This window comes from Penicillium vulpinum (genome assembly GCF_028829585.1).
Source record: "Penicillium vulpinum strain IBT 29486 chromosome Unknown utg000003l_segment0_segment0, whole genome shotgun sequence".
In the NCBI taxonomy this organism is placed as follows: Eukaryota; Fungi; Ascomycota; class Eurotiomycetes; order Eurotiales; family Aspergillaceae; genus Penicillium; species Penicillium vulpinum.
In genome coordinates, this window is record NW_026643243.1 from 8959761 (window position 1) to 8979122 (window position 19362).

Genomic DNA, 19362 nt, shown 5'->3' on the forward strand with positions numbered 1-19362 from the left:
ACAGAAATGTGGTTGGGAATAAATGATTTGGTATGGGGAGGAGAAGCAAAGAGAAGAAGAGAGACAAATGAGACGGATTGTCATTTATAGCGGGTCTTGCGCGCGTGGGTGCGTTGCCTCGCGCAGGTCAAGCCGCCGACGATTTTGTTCTGACTTAAGCCAGGACAAACATTAGGCAATCTCCACAGAGCCACAACTTAGCCGCGCCAAATTTAACATAAGCTTCAAGGTGATTTTGGCATTTATAGGCAGAGATACTGTCTCTCTTGCCTCCATGATAGCAACAGTGAGCACTCCCAGCAGACATCAATCTGCTGGAGAATCGAGGTATCTGAGTTATCATGTTAGCGATGTAGCATAATATCTAGTTCTAGTAGCATACATACTTGCCTTATGCAGGTACCTTGAAGCCAAATACCTGCAGTGTATATGTACGTTGGGATGTCGTACTTCCAAAATGCATAACTACGTGCCAAGGCGCTTAAGTGGGGCCTGCGCGGTACTGCGGGCAGGATCAGCTTGATAAGATAACTAAGCACTGCACTGCCACAGGGGAATTTCCAGGGTTATTTTGCTCCTTACATGTAGGGTTTCTTTCATCACATTCACCCAATTCACACCCCATTCATCCAATTCATCATGGAGGAACATTTGCGCCAAAGTCTTTCCAACCACCCTCATGCCTTCCAGAGCTTGCATCATAGTCATAGCAACTTGCCGTCGCACCGGTCTGACAGAATGACTTCACTTTCTATTAACGAAGGTACCACAACTGCGCTTGACCACGAGCTCACCACTATACAACAACACCGTAGTGGTAGTTATGCCGATGCAGAGGGTCAACCTCCACCACGCTATACCCCCGAAACCGATCCATTCCAGCTTGCCTCGAAGCTGAAGACCGAGGATGAGATCCGACAGATGAAAGCTAATACCTCGCGGAAACGAGATTCCACCACTGCAAACAAAAGCCGGAAAATGGGATCCATAGTCCAAGACACTGCCCGTCTTGGAAAGCAGGCTTTTGTCACTAAGAAACTGCAGGGATTCTACGAGTCCCAAAACGAAAACATCGAGCGCATGCTGAAACCCGTTGAGGAGCACCGACGTGCCGCCCGCGAGTTGAGCATCGACAATCGTCTCAAGTACCGAATCGCTGTTTACGGTAGTTTTGCCGCGAATATTATACTCTCGGTCATCCAGGTGTACGGTGCTGTGTCGTCCGGGTCACTCTCTTTGTTCACCACAATGGCCGACGCCGTATTCGACCCCATGTCCAACCTGACTCTCTTACTGTGCAACAAGGCCGTCAACCGTGTCGACCCCCGCAAATTCCCGGCTGGAAAAGCCCGCATCGAAACCGCTGGCAATATTTGCTTCTGCTTCCTCATGACCGCCGTCTCTTTCATCATCATCGCCTTCTCTATTCGCGAACTGGCGGTGGGCTCTGAGGAAGAAACCCAGAATTTCCACCTCCCCTCCGTCATTGCTGTCGCCGTCGCCTTTGCCACTAAGCTAGCCCTTTTCCTGTACTGCTGGGCCCTGCGCAACCAGGTCTCGCAGATCCGCATTCTGTGGGAGGATCACCGCAACGATCTGTTCATCAATGGGTTCGGTATTCTGACCTCCGTCGGTGGCAGTAAGCTGCGCTGGTGGATCGATCCTATGGGTGCTATTATTCTGTCCGTGCTGGTCAGTGTGCTGTGGCTGCACTCTGCCTATGGCGAGTTCCAGTTGCTCGTTGGTGTTACTGCCGACACCAAGATGCAGCAGCTCATCACGTATATCTGTATGTTCATTCAATTTGGTTCTTTTGAGCTCTTGGTTTTGTTTTTTTTTTTTTTAAAAAAAAAAACTATCCACTAACATTCCTATTAGCCATGACCCATTCTCCTGTCATCACTGCCATCGACACTGTCCGTGCATACACCTCTGGCCCTCGCCTTCTGGTCGAGGTGGATGTTGTCATGGACGCGGAAGCATCTCTGCGTGCCACCCACGATGTTGCCGAAGAGCTCCAGATTAAGCTCGAGTCACTTCCCGACGTTGAGCGCGCCTATGTGCATGTTGACTACGAGACCACTCACAAACCTGAGCATTCCCTGAAAAAGGAACTCTAGAGACTTTGCTTGGCACATGGGTTTGGACTGCTTCTTTATTTTGGACAGCGTTAACTCGAAGTCCACCCAATGCTTCAATTTGCTTTGGGGGATATCTTATTGGAAATCACATAATGACTTGAAATCTCAGTGTCTTTTCTGATGTCTTTTTTGATCCCGTTTTGGCTCTCGGCATCTTTATAGTAGTTGGCATTGGTCAATCTTAAGTGGACTGCTCTGTTTGAAGAATATTTTTAAGAGATGAGACATTGACATGATGTTGACAACAGCTTATGATAGTACCCAAAATAGGATCCACTGGTTCTAGGGCCCTTGAGGGAGAATATACTGTACCGTAGCCCGGAGCTTGTGATTAACTTCCTCGAAGTTGTCCTAGGTGACTCTAGAAATCTACATATCCAGGATCATAGAAATGTCCAAGCCGAGTCTGCGCATATGTTCTCCCACTGTTAAGTCCACAAGAGGCCCACGTTCGCGCCTTCCCTTTTTGGTTCCTTCCTTTAGGTCAACTCGTCACCCACCCTCATCATCCTCAGCCACTAGGTAAATATAAATACCTGGCCCCCTCCCACTTTTCTCTTTCTCTTTCTTTCTTCTCTCGGCGCGCTCCGGGCCCCACATTGCACATCGTGGTTCCTGTTGTCCAGTGAAGGCGTCCCGAGGACCCTGATTCGGATCTTTGACGCGGTCCAGGTTAGGCTGAAACTAGATTGGGGCCCTAGGTCCTGGTCTAATGGCACGAAGCATGCGTGGCCCGGAACGGTCCCAGGGATCTGGGACCTAGTACCCCCAAGCCTCTGTGGATACAGACTGTACTTTCTTGGGTTCTCCATCGACCGTGTCAGGAGCCGCCCCCCTCGCCCCTGCCCTCCCCCCCCCCCCTCAACCGACCCAGCTGCACGGGTCCTGTCTGCAGCACCTGAGCAAGACTTGCACCTTTACGTGGTGTTCAGGATAAGTAGCCTTTATGGTGAAACCAAGCAAGTCCTCCTTATTTAGAAATACAATAGAACTTTGTGTTAGTCACTTCAATGATCAACCTCACCATACGTCTCTCTCAGTAAATATCTCCTGGTATATTACTACTACCTAACTACATTGTAGTACTGCACTAGTCTTTCAATTAAACACCGTGATACGGACATAAAATTATTGGAAAAATATTAGACAACATGCAAACATAGTCCAATTGACAGTTCCCCTCTATTTGTCCCATGTTAATCTCACGATGCAAAGCCTAGGTCCTACACTAGTGCACTTGAAATGTGAATTCACACCAACCTGATTTCCCCTCGATATCCCAAGTTTGGTTTCAAAGTATAATGTCTCGGGCGTGGAAAACAGACTGTAATCTGAAATTGTTTATGTATTGGGACCAGGGCAATGATACTGTATAAATATTCTATCCCAGTGACGGCACCTGTGTACACACCACAGTCAATGCGTGCTGCAGCTCACCCAACTTCCGTAATAGATCGACATTCGCTTGTCCATACATATTATTTTCTCCCTGTATACCCACAACAGCCTGTACTCGACGATTGAGAGTGTGGCACACATGAGATAAAGCCTGCACCTCACAAAGCAGTAGTTGGGCTTTCATCTTTGTCTCTGTTGCACGGGACATATTGAAAGCATCGACAGCCAATGGAATAGTCAATGGGACAGCATATGTCGATTCTTTCATATTTTCAGACGGTTGAGACAGGCCAGTAGAGTTCTTATCGCCAAACTGGCTGTCGTTCGAATGATGTGGTCGCGAGCCCACGCCTTCGAGACCATTCGCCAGTGGAGTGGTTGAAAGAACAAGCCCACCAATTTCAGATTGGTACATGGCTTCATACCAGCTCAGAATTTTCAAAAGAACAGAGCCGAAAACCAAGAACGTGGGAGGGTCATGTGCGCATGATCTTCCAGCGCAATTTAATAGTCGAGAAATCGTTTCCGTGGCAGATCGAGTCATCCAAAACACAGTATCGTTTGTAGAAGGTTCCTCCGGGGTAGGTGGTTTTAATATCTTGCGAGATTGAGCATCGTTGCTTGCATGTCCATTCATACAGTCGGATTGAACGAATTGATATAGTGAGGAAAGCGTCCGACATGCGACCACAATACAAGGTTCGTGTTGATCGCCTTCCGAATCGTCTCGCATTTCGGTTTCTTCCTGTCCAACTCCGTTCTCATCGTTCATGTGTCTCATCTCATTATAATTCGAATGGTCATGCTCTTCATGGATCGGCTCTGGAAGAGAACCGATGTTTCCACCGTTGGCCACCGTCGGATCCGACCCGGCCATATTAGGCCAAATGAATCCTGTTGTTGGCAAATATGATATTCCTGTATCTTCATCTGATAGCGATTGATGGGGAGTCAAGCTGGGGGTCGAGCTATTTGGTGCGTCTCTTTCCCATTCGTTCGACGCGGCATTTCCAAGGCCCGGGTTTGGAGGATTAGCCATTGGGAACATTGAAGACCGGTACCAAGGGCAGCTGTAGTTATAGTTGGGTTGATGGTGACTCGGGCCTGTGACCCAGTATGGTGGACCGGGAACAGGAGAAGCTGGAGCTGGAGCAGGAGAAGATACTGGGACTTGAGAAGACGAAGAATGGAGAGGCGGATAGGCGGTGGTTTTATTGGAAGGTGGTTTACCCTTTCGTCGCGACCGTCCATACACGCATTTGAGGCCATTTTGAACACAACGGGAACAACCATGCTGTTCTTTCGTACAGCGCACCTTCGATGCTGCACAGGGATCACATGAAGTCCGAAATGGAAGCCGTTGGGACTTTTTTGTATTGTTCTGATTTTGGTGATCATATGTCTGCACCTCCATCTCTTCGGACGGAGTCATGAACATTGTTAAGGTGAAGATCGCATTCCATCAGATCTCGAGATTTTTTTTTCTTCTTTTATTTTTGGGCCCAGGAACGCTTTTCAAAAGATTGGAGCGAACCCCTGTCGTAAATCAGCCACAGCTTACGCTGATTCGATCCAACGATGTCGAAAAGATATGAATCTGGCGAATAACATTCAACCTTGGAGGCATACAAATTACCAATCACCAACGATGTTACCTAGTGCTTATTACATATGTAGTCGTGTCACAGTGTTTCTACCAACATTGGCGCCGATTTTCATTTTCCTATTTAGTCAATCTATACGTGCTAGAGATCAGTCATGAATACATCCTCAAAGCCTTGAAACCTCATAGTATGAACCTAACTGAATTTTGAACATCTTGACCTTCAACATCCTCAGAGCCTTCAAGTTACTAAGATTAAAAGCGATCACTTCTTTGAAGATACTAGAAGTAGCATTCCTAAAAGCACAGAGAGCATACATACAAATAAAGCTAAGAGTAAAGTCTCAAGCCCCAACTCCAACCTTCTGACCATAAGCACAAGTCCCTCATACTCACCACGACCTCCCCCTTCCGGCGACAAAACTGCACATAAGAACCCTTCACCATCCCATCCTCCTTCAACGGCAGATATTCCTCACGTGGTAAATGTGTGAAACCCCACATCTCACAATAGGCTTTTGCCGACCGGGAAATTTATACATCGACCTCCGCAACACCTCGACCGCATCGCACGATGAACAGTCCTTACAGAAATCAACATACCCACATTCACCCGAGCAACTTCCCCGACCGGTTCACCGAATGCGCCTCGCATGCCTAATTGTAAGCGATTCCCCCGGCGACGCGGAGCATCTTGTTACTTCGGATAACGTAGTTGGAAACTATATCAACTAGTCATATAGCTAAGCTCCCAAGGCCTATTGGTGCAGCGTACTTATGTTGCACTATTGCCATGCATATCGCGCAGAAGGCGAAGCATCAGCTATTTCGAAATCATGGCAGGACAGGATACCTGAAAAGGAGAATCATGGTCATTTGCTACTGATACAAAGTGTTCCAATATTACAGCATTGCTGTTTGCCTTCGTTCTTTAAGAACTTTTTCCATCTCTCTCGGTTCTTGTGTATTTTCCTTTGCAGCCTCGAAAACAGCATGAGTGATAGGCACGTCACTGCATTTCTGAAGGAGAGTTTCCATCACACTGGCCTTGAGGAGCCTCGAAATCTGAATGACGACTGACTCTGTAACCTTCAATTCCGAACCGCGAGTTCTGATGAAGAAGATGATCAAACTATCTCCATGTTTTACTTCCGCTGCCGCCTTGATCAAATTCTCAGTGAAGGGAAGCTTGATAGTTTTTCTCGTAATGAGAGGCAGTATTTCACTTGCACGAGGGTCTCGAAAGCGCTCAATGAAGGCACCTTCAGTGATGTGATGTGCGTATCTTGAGAGCTTCTGAATTCTCCCATATTTCCTAAAATGAAGACTATTTAGATCCCGAATAAGGTTCTCCGTGAAAGTCACCGAAATTTGATATTCGATCAGACATTCGAAGATATCCTGCCTTTGTTCCAGATTTAGATGGCTCCAAATGTCTTCACTCAAAGCACCGCTCACGCCTCCATCGATATCCAGAAAGCGTTTCATTCTGGCACTGAAAGCCCTGAATTTGACGAGCATTCCCCAAAGTTTGTACCCACGATCCCCACCTTTGATTGCAAATAAGGGGGCGTCATCCGGGAACGCAAAATTTGTTCCGAGGTCTGCAACGAGTGGTTTGTGCATATAGTCTCCTCTTTGAGAACCCTTATCAACAATTGTGATCAAGTCTTCCTGAACCTGCAAAGTAGCTTCATTGTCCTCCAAAGCCACAATAATTGGGGTATTTGCACCGAATTCATTGATAGCAGCGAGTATCAACACATCTTCTGCAGTGGCCTCGGCCCTTTGGGGATAAGAGAGGCGCCTGATGATGTTCAAGCACTTTGCGATTGGACAGAGGAAATCTTCGCTGACAAGTAGTCTAGATAGCCCGTGAAAAAGGACGGCTACCACAGACTGCGAGTTTGAAGAGTTCATTCGCTCCTCAGTTATAAGCACATCGCCAAATTTACAGTCGAAAAGTTTTTCCATGATTTCGGCCCTACGCCTTTCGCTTTTACCTTCAAAGATAGCATCTAAGACTTTGGTGTTGAAGACTGAATCCATTTTGTGTGACTCGGTGTTGGAGTGCTTGTCGGACCCGGGCTGGTCCAGAAGAATAGCCATGAGCTTACTACCACAATTCTTGTTCCCAGCAGCCCTTCGGAGGACTGTCTGCGCGATTAACATTCCGGACGGCTGGGCTAGAAGTATAGCCATAAGTTTGCCACCACAACCACTGTTCTCAGCTGCCATTTGGAGGACTGTCTCTGTGATTAACATTTCGGACCCGGGCTGGTGTAGAAGCATAGCCATAAGTTTGTCACCACAACGACTGTTCTTAGCCGCCCGTTGAAGGACTGTCTCCGTGATTAACACTCTGGACCCGGGCCGGCGTAGAAGTCGAGCTATAAGTTTGTCACCACAACCATTGTTCTCAGCCGCCCTTTGGAGGACTGTCTCCGTGATTGACATTTCGGATCCGGGCTGGTCTAGAAGTAGAGCCATAAGTCTATCACCATAACGACTGTTCTCAGCTGCCATTTGGAGGACTGTCTCTGTGATTAAAATTTCGGACCCGGGCTGGTGTAGAAGCATAGCCATAAGTTTGTCACCACAACGACTGTTCTTAGCCGCCCGTTGAAGGACTGTCTCCGTGATTAACATTCCGGACGGCTGGGCTAGAAGTATAGCCATAAGTTTGCCACCACAACCACTGTTCTCAGCTGCCATTTGGAGGACTGTCTCTGTGATTAAAATTTCGGACCCGGGCTGGTGTAGAAGTATAGCCATGAGCTTGTCACCACAACCACTGTTCTCAGCTGCCCTTTGGAGAACTGTCTCCGTCATTGAAATTTCGGACCCCGGCTGGTCTAGAAGTATAGCCATGAGTTTCTCACCACAACCCATATTCTTGGCAGCCCTTTGCAGAACTGTCTCCGTGATTGAAATTCCAGGCTTGCACTTTTTATACAAAGTTAACAATACCTTATCTCCAATATCCTCATTTTCTACTATGGCATAAAGCACATCGTGGGTGATAAAGATAGGATCTCGAGCGTCTAAAAGTGACTCCAGCGCTTGATGGCCCACCCTTTGATTCTGCGCTGCTCCGAGAGCCATTGCTGTTAACAAAGACGCCGTAGAAGGGGGCTTTTCTGGTGAGCTGCCATCTGTAGACACGGGCACTTGATCTTGAAATTGAACCGAAAATTCCACCAGAAGCGAGGAAGTCTCAAGAAACCTGCTCTCGATCTCTCGCATAATGGAGACAGCATCTTCGACACGGATTGTCCCGGAGGCTCTCAAAAGCTGTCTCAATGCTTTCAGACTAGACCTGGCGCCTGCTGCAACAATTGCATTTTCATATTTCCCCTTGGCAGCAACTTCTGTACGTTGACTGATAAGTGCTTCCACCAAGAAGTCAAAATCAAATAGGGAGGCATAGTAAAGTTTTCCTGGGAGATGAGAAAGATAGGTTGCAGCACCATATTCCGAACAATTCTCCTTATCAGAGACGTCAAAGTAGGTTTCCTGGTCACAATCATATATCAACAGCCAGTTCTTGTATGCGCAGAGGAAGCTAGGACTGAAAAACCTTTCGATCAAACGTTCCAGACGCACTGAATTTTGGACCACAGAGGAACTCTCTTCTGAAAAGGCGAGTTTCGCGTGAGATGGCCAGAATATCGCTGCATAAATCCGCCCCTGGCTCTGAGACTCAATGAAATTGTACCATTTCGCTTCATCCGTTTCCCCCCAAAGTAGTAAACTGTCATTGGCTTCAAGCAGATAGCTTAAGTTGGCTAGTGCTAGCCTATAATGGAGATGATCAATGAAAAATTCTTCACTCGCATGGGTCGGATCTTCCAGAAATTCCCGAACTGATAGATGTGGGAAGTGGCACCGTGTGGAATTATCAACGACGAGAAGATTGCGGCAGGCACCAAGCACCATGTCGATTGTCAATGACGGATATTTGCGCCCATCGTATTCGAGACTCTGACGCACAAGATCAACTAAAGTACCTTGGTCCAATGTCTGGTAAGAGCCGATCATCCACTCAAAAGCCGCCCGAGCAATCTTGGGCTCGCTTCCACCTTGGGCTTGGATCTCAGCAAAGATCCTTTTATACACCTCTGGCAACCCTCGAGGTAACTGTTTCAACCAGTCTGGGATGTCTTCCGGGATTTGAGGCAGGCTACCGATGAGGAGAGTCACCCACTGGAACCTAGATCCATGGGTAAAATCAGCAATGCAAAGAGTACCTGTGATTTGATGCTCTTGTCAACTCACATTCCTTCATTTCTTCCAAGAAGACTTTTCACGATGTCGTCTTTCAAGGCCTGGGACAGGTTTGGGTGGCTAACCCTCGCCATTCTTTCGAGTTGCGCGTGAATGAATGTCTCGATATCTCCTTGATTGTCACTGGCTTCAATTCCGAGGTTTCCCTTGTTCTGCAGGCGTCTCTTGATGTCCTCATTTCGCCTGCTTGAGATGAATATCTTCAAGTCGCAACATTCGACCATTAATAGATCAAACGATGTCAGGATCTCCTCTCGGTCTTCAACGTCGGCCTCGTCTAGTGCATCAAGAATGAGAACCGGGTTTCGGGAGGAGTTGATTAACTCCAAGAGAAGAGTCTTGCTCTCCTCAACACTCAGCCTTGTCGATGACCCGCTGTGGTGTATCTCTTTGTATCGTTTAATAATAGAGTGCGGGATAGCATCTACCCGACGTGACATAGAAAGTTGTTTGATGTAGCTCCGCAGAATATTTCCTAGGTTGCGACGCTCTTGATATCCGCGATCGCAATAGAAGTAGGCGAGTGTTGTGTCCGGATGGTCGTTTTCAAGATGATCGATTACTCTGGACACCAATACTGACTTTCCAGCGCCAGCTATCATATCCTTTAGTCATTTTAGTGTTGTTACAATCGTGGGAAAACTCACGAATACCATGAAGCCACAGTATGGTTGGCTCATCTGAAGACTGCCAACTTTGGAATTCTTGATGCCTCAAGACCCATTCTCCAGTACCAGCTGTTCTTTTATATTTCGTGACTCGATGTTGTTCTAGCGTGTCGATTTCTGATACCCATCTGAGAATCTCGCCTCTCTCTTTCCCCTGTAGATAGTCCCAAATGGCTGTCACGCCAACATGGCCGACGTCATCATTCTGAATTTTCACGTCTAAGAGCTCTTTGGACAGCCGAAGCATATGATTAGACTGGAATCTTTCGAAAACCTGTGCTTCAGTCTCGGCACGTCTCTCAAGCTTCTCACATTGGAGCTCGAACTCTCCAATATCACCAGATGACCAGATGGCAGTGATGGCCCTACGGCTAGATCCCAGCTGGTAAACACGGGCAGCTTGAGCAAGGAAGTGTAAGATCAGAATGTAGAAATCGATCAATGCAGAGCGCAACCCCTGGCGTGCCCTCATTGAAAGGTCGTTTTTCGGCAGCGAGAGGTCATTCATAAGAGCCTCGTACAGCTGGCAACGTCTTGTGATATAGCAAATATGGCTTATACCAGATAGCAAGGACTCGATCTGGTTTCTGTTGGCTTCAACCATCTATTAACTGTTAGAGATGTAATTCAATATTGGCAATGGCAAGGAATCAGGTACCGAAATTAAGAATCTGATACCGGCCCAGGGTAAAGCAGCATGCACTGGGTCAGCGCTGACGGCGATGTCGATTGGGGCCTTAACTTTTTCTATCCAGTATAACGTCTTGTTTACTGCATCCTGGAAGCTGACTGTATGATTCCCTACCCGAAATCTCCAATTTCCTGCCTTGCAGGTTTCCCCTTTGTTTTTCAATTCTTGAACCATATCGTTCGTGTTGAACTGAAGTGCACCTTTGTCCTGTGGAACAAATCCTCCGACTATGACACGATCATCAGCCGAAAGCTGATCATGGGCTTCCAGCCATAGGTTATCGTGCCGCAAAGCAGATGTCGCTGGGTCTGATCGGAGCGCAGTGTTGAGCGTTTGACCATGTAACGAAAGGGAGTCCGAGGAAGGCCGTGGTGGTGAAGCACTTGCCGAACTTGAGGAGAGATGAGTGATACCATCGTGTTGATTGGAGGGCTCGGGATTTTGGGGGTAATCCTCTGTGCGGCGACGGTTTTTCTTGCGTTTGAGTATCTTGGATAGCCACATAGCAGATTCAGAGAATCCCTCTTTGGTTGCTCATTCAAGAGAATAGATGGAGGAAGTTGGAACTTTGCCAGGTCTGAGGCTCCTGGCAAGCAGAAATTGGGGCCCAATCGAGGGCTGTGCTGGTCCCAAAATGGGCTTAGCCAATGGCTAGCGAACAAGTCGGATAGTTGAGCCATCACCCTATCATTGGAGGGGGAGTTCTCCCATTGGGTCGGAGCCCAGGATCTGAATGAATGGTTGGTTATTATGGTGTCTTGTGTGGGATGCATGAGCTAGCATGCATGAATGCCCAGGTGTGGACCTGTGCGCTTAGCATGTGGTACTCTTATGATACACGTCTAGCCCTGTACACACCTGTTTAAACTACATAATTACACACATATATGTAGCCACATTGAGAAAGGCGCTTCTTTATCAGCATTTCTCACTGTGTTAAATAGTTCAAGGTTATCTATATGTTATTCGGCCATGGATGGTATTCCCTTGGTAATATTGGAAATGACACAACTCTACCATGACTCTTTCCACAACTAAGTACTCCATGAAGCACTCACTAATGGACACGCACTTTCGCTTACTGACCTCCATGCTGCTAATTAGTCAACATACACCCGTCGTGGCTGAACTAACTAGAGCATCCATGCTCACTAAGCCTGAGCCTCAGCGCCCTCATAGAGAGGAGGCAGCCCAGATAGGAAGGGCCCCACCCGGCGGACATTCCAAGTCCTGTCTATCGTTATATATATACATACATAATGTATATATGTACATATGCAGATGCATATCAGAGCCGTATGGTTTCAGGTTCCGAGGACGGGGCCATTTCCGCGATCTACCCGCTTTGTGGCTTCGGGTTGTCTAACTGTAAGATGGAAAATCTCATATCATTGGCTCGGACAGCCCGTGCTGTGGTTTTCGCTTTCTTTTTCGGTGCGAGTTCCAGTCTACAATTCATGGGAACTACAAGTATAAAGTTGGAAAGTTGGATTCCATAGCATTATATATCATGAATGAAAAGAAGTCTATTACTGATCTCATTCATAAAATTCAAATCTAATGTTATTGAGCAAAAGGCAGTCTAGCTACATTCCCAATGCACGATAACAACCTGAGAGAAAGAAGTGTCTAGGGCGAACATAAGGACAGGAAGGTAGAAGAGAAAGAGGGAAATCGAATCTCATAGAATGGTGGGGGAGGTACAAAAAGAGTTAAATGGTATTGTTTACAACAATGGACGAGAACAGGAAGGAGAATAAGAATGATTCCAGAGGAAAAGAAGAGTAATCTAGACATCTAGACGAGCTGTTCAAAGAGAGCAATGGTAGAACAGTAATTGCTGTTGTTTGGCTTGGCGGGGACTAGAGGCCTGCCTCTGTTTGAGGTAACCATGTTGACAGCGGCCTTTGTGCTAAGGCCATACAGCTTGACATCCGAACAATCGACCTCGACCATATTCTCTTGGCAGTCCTCGGAGTTGAGGCAGGATTGAGCATAATTCTCGAAGAAGCTGTAGAGACCTGCACCGTAGACGAAGACTTCCGAGGAGCGTAGTACACGCAAACCCCAGGCCTTGCGGCAAGAGTTTGTCTTACAGTTCCAGAACTCAGGGTCGTTCCAGAAGCGTTGTGGGGTGAATGGGGTCAGTGAGTTCGGGTTTGACTGGTAGTACGGAGTCTCAGATTGAATCAGGCCCATGAAGACGTTCTTCGCAGTTGAGACCTGGTAGTTGTACAGCTGGTGGTGCTCCGATGAGGTACCCCACAGCCAAACGGGATTTTGCGACTCGATGAGCACACCGCGACCGGTGTAGACATTTATCTGGTTGTGGTCCTTGAGATCCAGCTCGTGATCGGCAGTCCAGAACCAGGTGTTCTCGAGATAGGCACTGGCCGTTCGGGTAATGTGCAGGAGCATAAAGGCAGCCATGCACTCCTTCTTGGGTGTGGTCTCCTCCTTAGGGGTCTTGGGGCAGGTGTCGCTCTGCAACTCGGTGCCAGCTGCGCCACCAATGCGGAAGTGAACATCCCACATACCAGCGGAACCTTGAGAAGATCCAGCAACGTTCCACTCCATGAGGATTGCGCCAGGGGCGGGACCCTTTGTGGTGATAATGAGGTCGCTCATCTCGACAGAGCCAGTTTCACCCCGTTGGCCAACCTGGAAGACAGGAACAGGTTTCGCTTGGTTGGCAAACTTCTCGCCATGTGCCATGAGCATGGGCCAGATCTCACCAGTGATCTTGATGTCCTTGGGAACCTTGATGGTAGAGGTAATAACGTAGGCACCGTGATCGAAGTAAATGACCTGGCCATCCTTGTAGCTATCAAAGATCTTCTGGATGGCCGCGGTGTCATCAGTGGTTCCGTCACCCTTGGCGCCGGCAGACTTGACGCTGATAAAAGAGGAGGCTGGGAGGTCCTCATACAGTGGCTTGGAGCGTTCGAAGATAGCGCCCCCGTTGAGCAGACCAGCGGGCTTGGAAGCAGTCCTCATAATGCTCTGTGTGTGGGCAGAGCCGACGGGGCGTGCGCCTGGGCAAAAGCCAAAGTCGCCATCACTATCAGACTCGGGGCCCTGGCTAATTTCAGAGCCGCTGGCAGAACTTGTAGCAGACGCAACAGTGGAGGCGGCGGGCACAGCAGGTTGGTGGGTAGAGAGTGCACTGGGGTGCGAAGAACTAATCGGCACTGCGGAAGTTGCAGGGGCTTCACTGGAAGGAGCAGCTGCGGGAGTGGGCTCGGGGACTTCGAAGGCCTCAGAAGACCATCCAGCCAGGAGAGAGAACACAGAATTCAGCCCGGGGATCCCAGTGGGAGAAGAAGGCCCAGGAAAACGATCGGTGTCGCTGCTGATACCAGGACCCGGGGCGGGAGAAGGAGCGGGGGCAGATTCAAGGGATGAAGTCTTCGCAGGGGCAGGAGCCTCGCCGCCCGCAAGGCTAGCGCTAGGAAGGCCGTTTGAGGCTGAACAGGCAAGTACAGTCTCCGTAACGGTCTGGACAACGGTGACCAGCTCAGGCTGAGGCTCGCTGGCACGCTTGTGAATAGTTCTGGACGGGGTGTAAGTATTACCCTGAATCCAGTTGGCGACGACAGAGCCACCTGCCAGGATAGTGTTGCCATTAACACCAGCCACAGCGACCTTGGAGCCAGAGAAGTCCACGTTATCCAAGATAAGGTCACCACCACCGATGGGAATGCTCTCCTGGGTCCACGCAGTCACGATACCAGTGGGGGTGTTGGTTAGCTTGCTGTCCAGCATCAACACAGAGCCAACAGTCTGGTTGGAAGGCGAGGTAGACATGTTCAGTCCAATCTCGCAGTTGTTGATCTTGAGGGACTTAAAAGTCCAGGCCCAATTCCAGTTCATGAAGATAGCAGTCTGGCAGTCGTTGAAGACCAAGTTGCGGGTGGTGAATTGTTGGTTACCAAGGAACATGCCGTAGTTACCGCCGTTGAAAGTCAAGTCGGACATGAAACCACCGGATCCGTTGTCCATAAAGATACCCTGCTGCTTATTGGCCTGACCACCACCCTTGACCATCTCGAAGCGAATGTTCTGCAAGCTAGTAGCCTGGCCGACTTGCCAATGGATACCAGCGCCAGAGCCAGCGGGGACGCTGGTCAGGTCAATGACCAAGTTACGAATAGCCCGGAAGAAGTTGTTCTGGTTGGTGAACCAATTGTCGCCGTTGTCCTCGTATGGATCTGAATCAATCACAGCCATACCTGTGAATTTGGCGGAGGCCTTGATGATGGGCAGTTCGACAGCATCACCGACGATCTGAGTGTAGTAGAACTGGAGGATGGGCTTTGAGACAACATAGGTACCTGGCGGGAAGTAGACAATAGCGGGAGTTGTGGTAGAGGAATCACAACCCTTACCACAGCGGCCTCCAGAAGAAATTGCCTTGTTGATCGCGACAGTGTCGTCCGTGGACCCGTCGCCTATTATATAGTCAGCATGTTGCCCGAGAGCGCAGAGTTCAGATGGATGACTAACCCTTAGCACCATAGTCCTTTACATTTCTGAAGATCTTGTAATCAGGTGTATTGGCGAAGGGGATGACACCCTGGCGCTCTACATTGGCGACCCAGTAGCTTGAAGCGGCAGATCTCTTCTCAGTTGTCGCCAACACATTATTGACCAGAGAAACTGGGGCGGCGACTGGCGCAGCTGCGACCAAAGAGCCTGGCAAGCCAAGCAAAAGGATGATATGGGCGACGAAAATCGCGATGGAGGTCTGTAGAACAGCCATGTTGAAAATCGATAACGCTGGACCAGCAGCGAAGTAGAAAATGCCTCAAAAAAAAGACTAAGGAATGAAGATAGTTCAGCAACCAGCACTGAATAAATCGAAATAAGAATCGAGTCCAACGCTTGACCAGCAGCGATATGCAGGCAGAAAACAACAGAAGATTTAAAGAGTCAATCTTCAGATGTACCGTTCCTGCCTAAAAGAGCACAGACAAAACAATGGAGTTATGCCGAAAGAAAGACAATGAAGGGAAATGAAGGAAAGAGAAGAATGAATAGCACACAAAATCGGGCACAATATAGAGATGGGATTCATACCTATAAGAAAAACGAGGCGTTTGCAAACTTCCCCTTCTCAACCAATCACATGCACCACAGCCCTGAAGTCCTCCCACACTCCACCAATCACACTCCAGAGGTTGGCGACAACGAAGCTTGAAACGTGATAGTCCGGAGTTGAAACGCTGAAGGAGATCACTCTTGCAGATTGACTCGGTTAAATAGCGCCGGGAAGTGTTTCGAATTGCACTTGAAGTGTTTGATTGGTAGGTAACTCCAAATTCTATCAACAGAAGAGTCAAATGAAATGAACAATAATAGGGTCCCTGGGTCTACGCGCTATATAACCAAATCCATCCCCAAACAGGGTATGCTGGATCGTCCATTCCAACCATCTAGATGTAGTTAGGAGACACGAGCATTGCAAGTTGCCGGGTATCACTATGTCCTTGACCCGGGTGGATCCCCCAATAGTATGTATGCAATCATGAAATAGTACTGATGATAGTCCGCGATTCCAACCATCGTGTTTGGAAAAGATCAAACGCTGCTTGCTTTTTTTTCCTTTTTTACTTTAGAAACAGGGCCAGCGTTTGTGTCTGTGTAATAAACATATGTAGCACAGATCAGACTCGATGCCTCGAGTCAAAAACGCGTTTATATTCCCAGTGTCTCAGATCGAGTGTTGTGTTGTCAGGGGTGTTGTTATGGGTGAACATTCCATAGGGGTTGGGAGGATTCCTGATGACGGAGAATACAAAGACAAGGTCAGGACACAAAGGTCACAACTTGCGGAATTCCAGGTCAACTTAAGAGTTGGCTTTGGTAAGGAGAAGAGAGGCGAAGAAAGTGTTAAAACCAAGCTTTGCCCCTCCCCCTGAACCAGACCGGCTCGGGATTGGTTTGCCCTTCTGACTTCCCATCCCTCGAACTGTCTCTTATTCTTGCCCTTATTATTAACCCCCTGTTTTTAGGGAAATTACATCGACTCCCAAGGCTCAATTCCCAGGTGGCGATGTCGGCCTCATGAACTAAGGTTCCAAAAATACCCTTTGGAGGCACCTGAGGGGCAACTCGGGCACAGTCCGTGCAATGCCCGACGCAGAGCCTCAACATGTACACGCGTGCAAAGTAGTATATCCAACTCGATGGGCTTGTATGAGCTGGCAAGCCTACGTTTAAATTGTCTAACTACTCCGAATACGGAGTATTGTATTTGAATTCCATGCGCCACGCGTCCCTAGTGGACACGCTTGGACCGTGCTCCGGAACAACCGGCGTGACTCTGTAGTGGGATCTAAATCCAGCGCATCAATACCTAGACCTGGGTACGAGTCATACGGTTGAGAACACGCGCTAGTCTACATATTCCCTCCGCCAAGTGTTGTGGTTCTTCCCACGCAAAGCAGAGACGCAGATGGTCCGCAAATTTCCCATTAGGCACCCGAGGGTCTTCTTCTGGCACCTGGAACAGATCACCCGGACATAAACGCAGATTTTCTTCGCTCTGCGCTCGCTGGACTACGTTGGCGGCGAGTAATGGTGCTGGTAGACCAATCCACATGAAGTAGCCTCCAGCTGCGGTAGTGGGTGCTGGGACTGTGACGCCCAGCGGGACGAGATGCTTGTGGATTGCAGATAGCAAGGTGTGATAGCGCTCGGCGTATTTCGGTTGGAGGACGTCGCGGATATGGGTTTGGATGATGCCAGTGGGGAACATCTGGTCAATGATAGCGGCGCATAGATGAGAAGGAGCGCCGCCCGATCGGGAAGAGCCTCTGTAAGCGATACCGGGTTAGTTTGCGAATCCGTATGTGAGAACGAAGGGTGGTCAGTCAAGTCATCCTGAGCGGTGCCCCGTACGTTTGTGATAATCCATAGGCAACCTTTTCCGACGCCTCGGCCCAGCCAGTGCGGGCCCCTGGACCGATTAGCTTGCTAAAACTGCCATTGCTTAGTGCGTGTCCCCATTCATCCTGTGGACCACCGTCCAAGAAGCGGTCCACGTCAACAATACGCGCAATACATGCGCGATCACCGAGATTTTCCTCTCCGTCCGGCTTAGCCGACCACTGAAGGAAATCGTAGACATCATCCGTAACAATTAGCGCATCGTACTGACGAGCGAGGCGAACAAGCGCTTCACGTCTACGTAGCGACATAATCTTCCCAGAGGGATTCGCAAAAGTCGGTACACCGTAGATAACATGCTTGTAGATTTTGCGCCAGGGTCTGGGTGGTTTCAGTTTCTGCAGGGAAAGAGGGGTCAGTCCGGGACTCAATAAACGATGGCACAGTGGCATGACATGGTGACGCTGCTCATGCCAGTTCAAACGGATCATGGACCCGGGGTTATCCTACCGGCTCGATATTCCCAGCACGCAGGGCGATATCCTCCGCAGCGCGTAGCCCGCTCTCCAGCACCGCTATGTCGACGCCCTCGTCATCTTCGGGAATTCCACGTAGGCGCCCGGCGAAGCCGGCATCATCCATAACGCGCGCGGCCAGGTGGTACGTCGGTGCGACCATCCATACATTCCGCGTGTAGACCGGGTCTGTGAAGGTTTGCAGCACGCATGCTAGGTTTTGGCTAGCCCCGCCGGTGATGCAAATGCGCTGTGATGAGATGGGCTCGCGTGGCTGGTAGAAATCACTCAGCCATGTTGCAATGTGTGTGCGCAGTGGCCCGTATCCTTCATCGGGGCCATAGAGAAGGGCTGGGTTTGCGATTGAGGGATTGGACAGTACGGTCGTGGCGGAGTGGCGGAGGATGGGGGCGGGGAGGAGCGCGGGGTTGGGCCAACCGATTTGGAGGTCAATGGGCTGGTCAGGGGAGATGGTGACAGTCATGACGAATATGTTAAATTGTGAATATGTGTCATGTGCTCATATACAGGTTGAAACTTGAAACCAATAATTAATGAAGCTTGGGCTTCCAAGGTTAAGATGTGGCAAAGGTGGACACTACATCCGAGATCGGGAATGGAACGGTTCCAGGGGGAGAGGTACAGGAACATATAGAATTAGCTAATTGCCTATTGGCTATTGTTTATGTGTCTAAATATACAGGCATTGAAAGTTGTATATTTTGTGTACTACAATATATGTTAGGTTGACATGCAAATGTCATCTGAATATGTTGTATTAATATATATATATATATATATATAGAGTACCCAAGGCATGTCATAAGAAGGTGCCTTGGCGATACAGGCTAGTATGCACTTGTATCCCCTCAATGCATAGGATGATCGTGTTTTGGATATGAACTCTTATTAGATGGGGAATGCTGGGGTGAGATATGTAAGTTGATTTCTATATCCAAGCTTGGTATATATATACATGTCTACATGTCTATATATATTGTTCTTCCCTTTTTTCTACAATATATAGACAATTGTGTATATCAATATGATTACTAGATAATATAAATACTCTACAACACCCAAATCTCCTGTAATTAATTAGGTCCACATCCAAGACATGCACAGCCAGGGGACCACCTTATAGTTCTATTATTGGCAATAAACTGGA

At 48.5% G+C, this 19362-nt stretch overlaps 5 protein-coding genes across 5 annotated transcripts; 1 reads left to right on the plus strand and 4 right to left on the minus strand.

Annotated features, from left to right (window-relative positions):
• Positions 1-639: 639 nt before the first annotated feature.
• N7479_008434 (cation diffusion facilitator family transporter) lies at positions 640-2120 on the plus strand (the record flags this gene model as incomplete). The annotated part of the gene is made up of 2 exons (XM_057256128.1): positions 640-1789; positions 1879-2120. 2 exons carry the CDS (start codon positions 640-642, stop codon positions 2118-2120), a joined length of 1392 nt encoding a protein of 463 aa, XP_057109990.1.
• A 1402-nt stretch (positions 2121-3522) lies between these two features.
• On the minus strand, positions 3523-4587 carry N7479_008435 (Ribosomal protein L10e/L16; the record flags this gene model as incomplete). Its single annotated transcript, XM_057256129.1, has 1 exon — positions 3523-4587. One exon carries the CDS (start codon positions 4585-4587, stop codon positions 3523-3525), a length of 1065 nt encoding a protein of 354 aa, XP_057109991.1.
• Positions 4588-6045: 1458 nt separating this feature from the next.
• On the minus strand, positions 6046-11292 carry N7479_008436 (uncharacterized protein; the record flags this gene model as incomplete). The annotated part of the gene is made up of 4 exons (XM_057256130.1): positions 6046-9355; positions 9421-10024; positions 10077-10701; positions 10756-11292. The coding sequence occupies 4 exons, from the start codon at positions 11290-11292 to the stop codon at positions 6046-6048; spliced, it is 5076 nt and encodes a 1691-aa protein (XP_057109992.1).
• A 1293-nt stretch (positions 11293-12585) lies between these two features.
• N7479_008437 (glycoside hydrolase family 55 protein) lies at positions 12586-15550 on the minus strand (the record flags this gene model as incomplete). The annotated part of the gene is made up of 2 exons (XM_057256131.1): positions 12586-15239; positions 15295-15550. The coding sequence occupies 2 exons, from the start codon at positions 15548-15550 to the stop codon at positions 12586-12588; spliced, it is 2910 nt and encodes a 969-aa protein (XP_057109993.1).
• A 1596-nt stretch (positions 15551-17146) lies between these two features.
• N7479_008438 (aminotransferase-like domain-containing protein) lies at positions 17147-18678 on the minus strand (the record flags this gene model as incomplete). The annotated part of the gene is made up of 3 exons (XM_057256132.1): positions 17147-17606; positions 17692-18077; positions 18190-18678. 3 exons carry the CDS (start codon positions 18676-18678, stop codon positions 17147-17149), a joined length of 1335 nt encoding a protein of 444 aa, XP_057109994.1.
• Between the last annotated feature and the right edge of the window lie 684 nt (positions 18679-19362).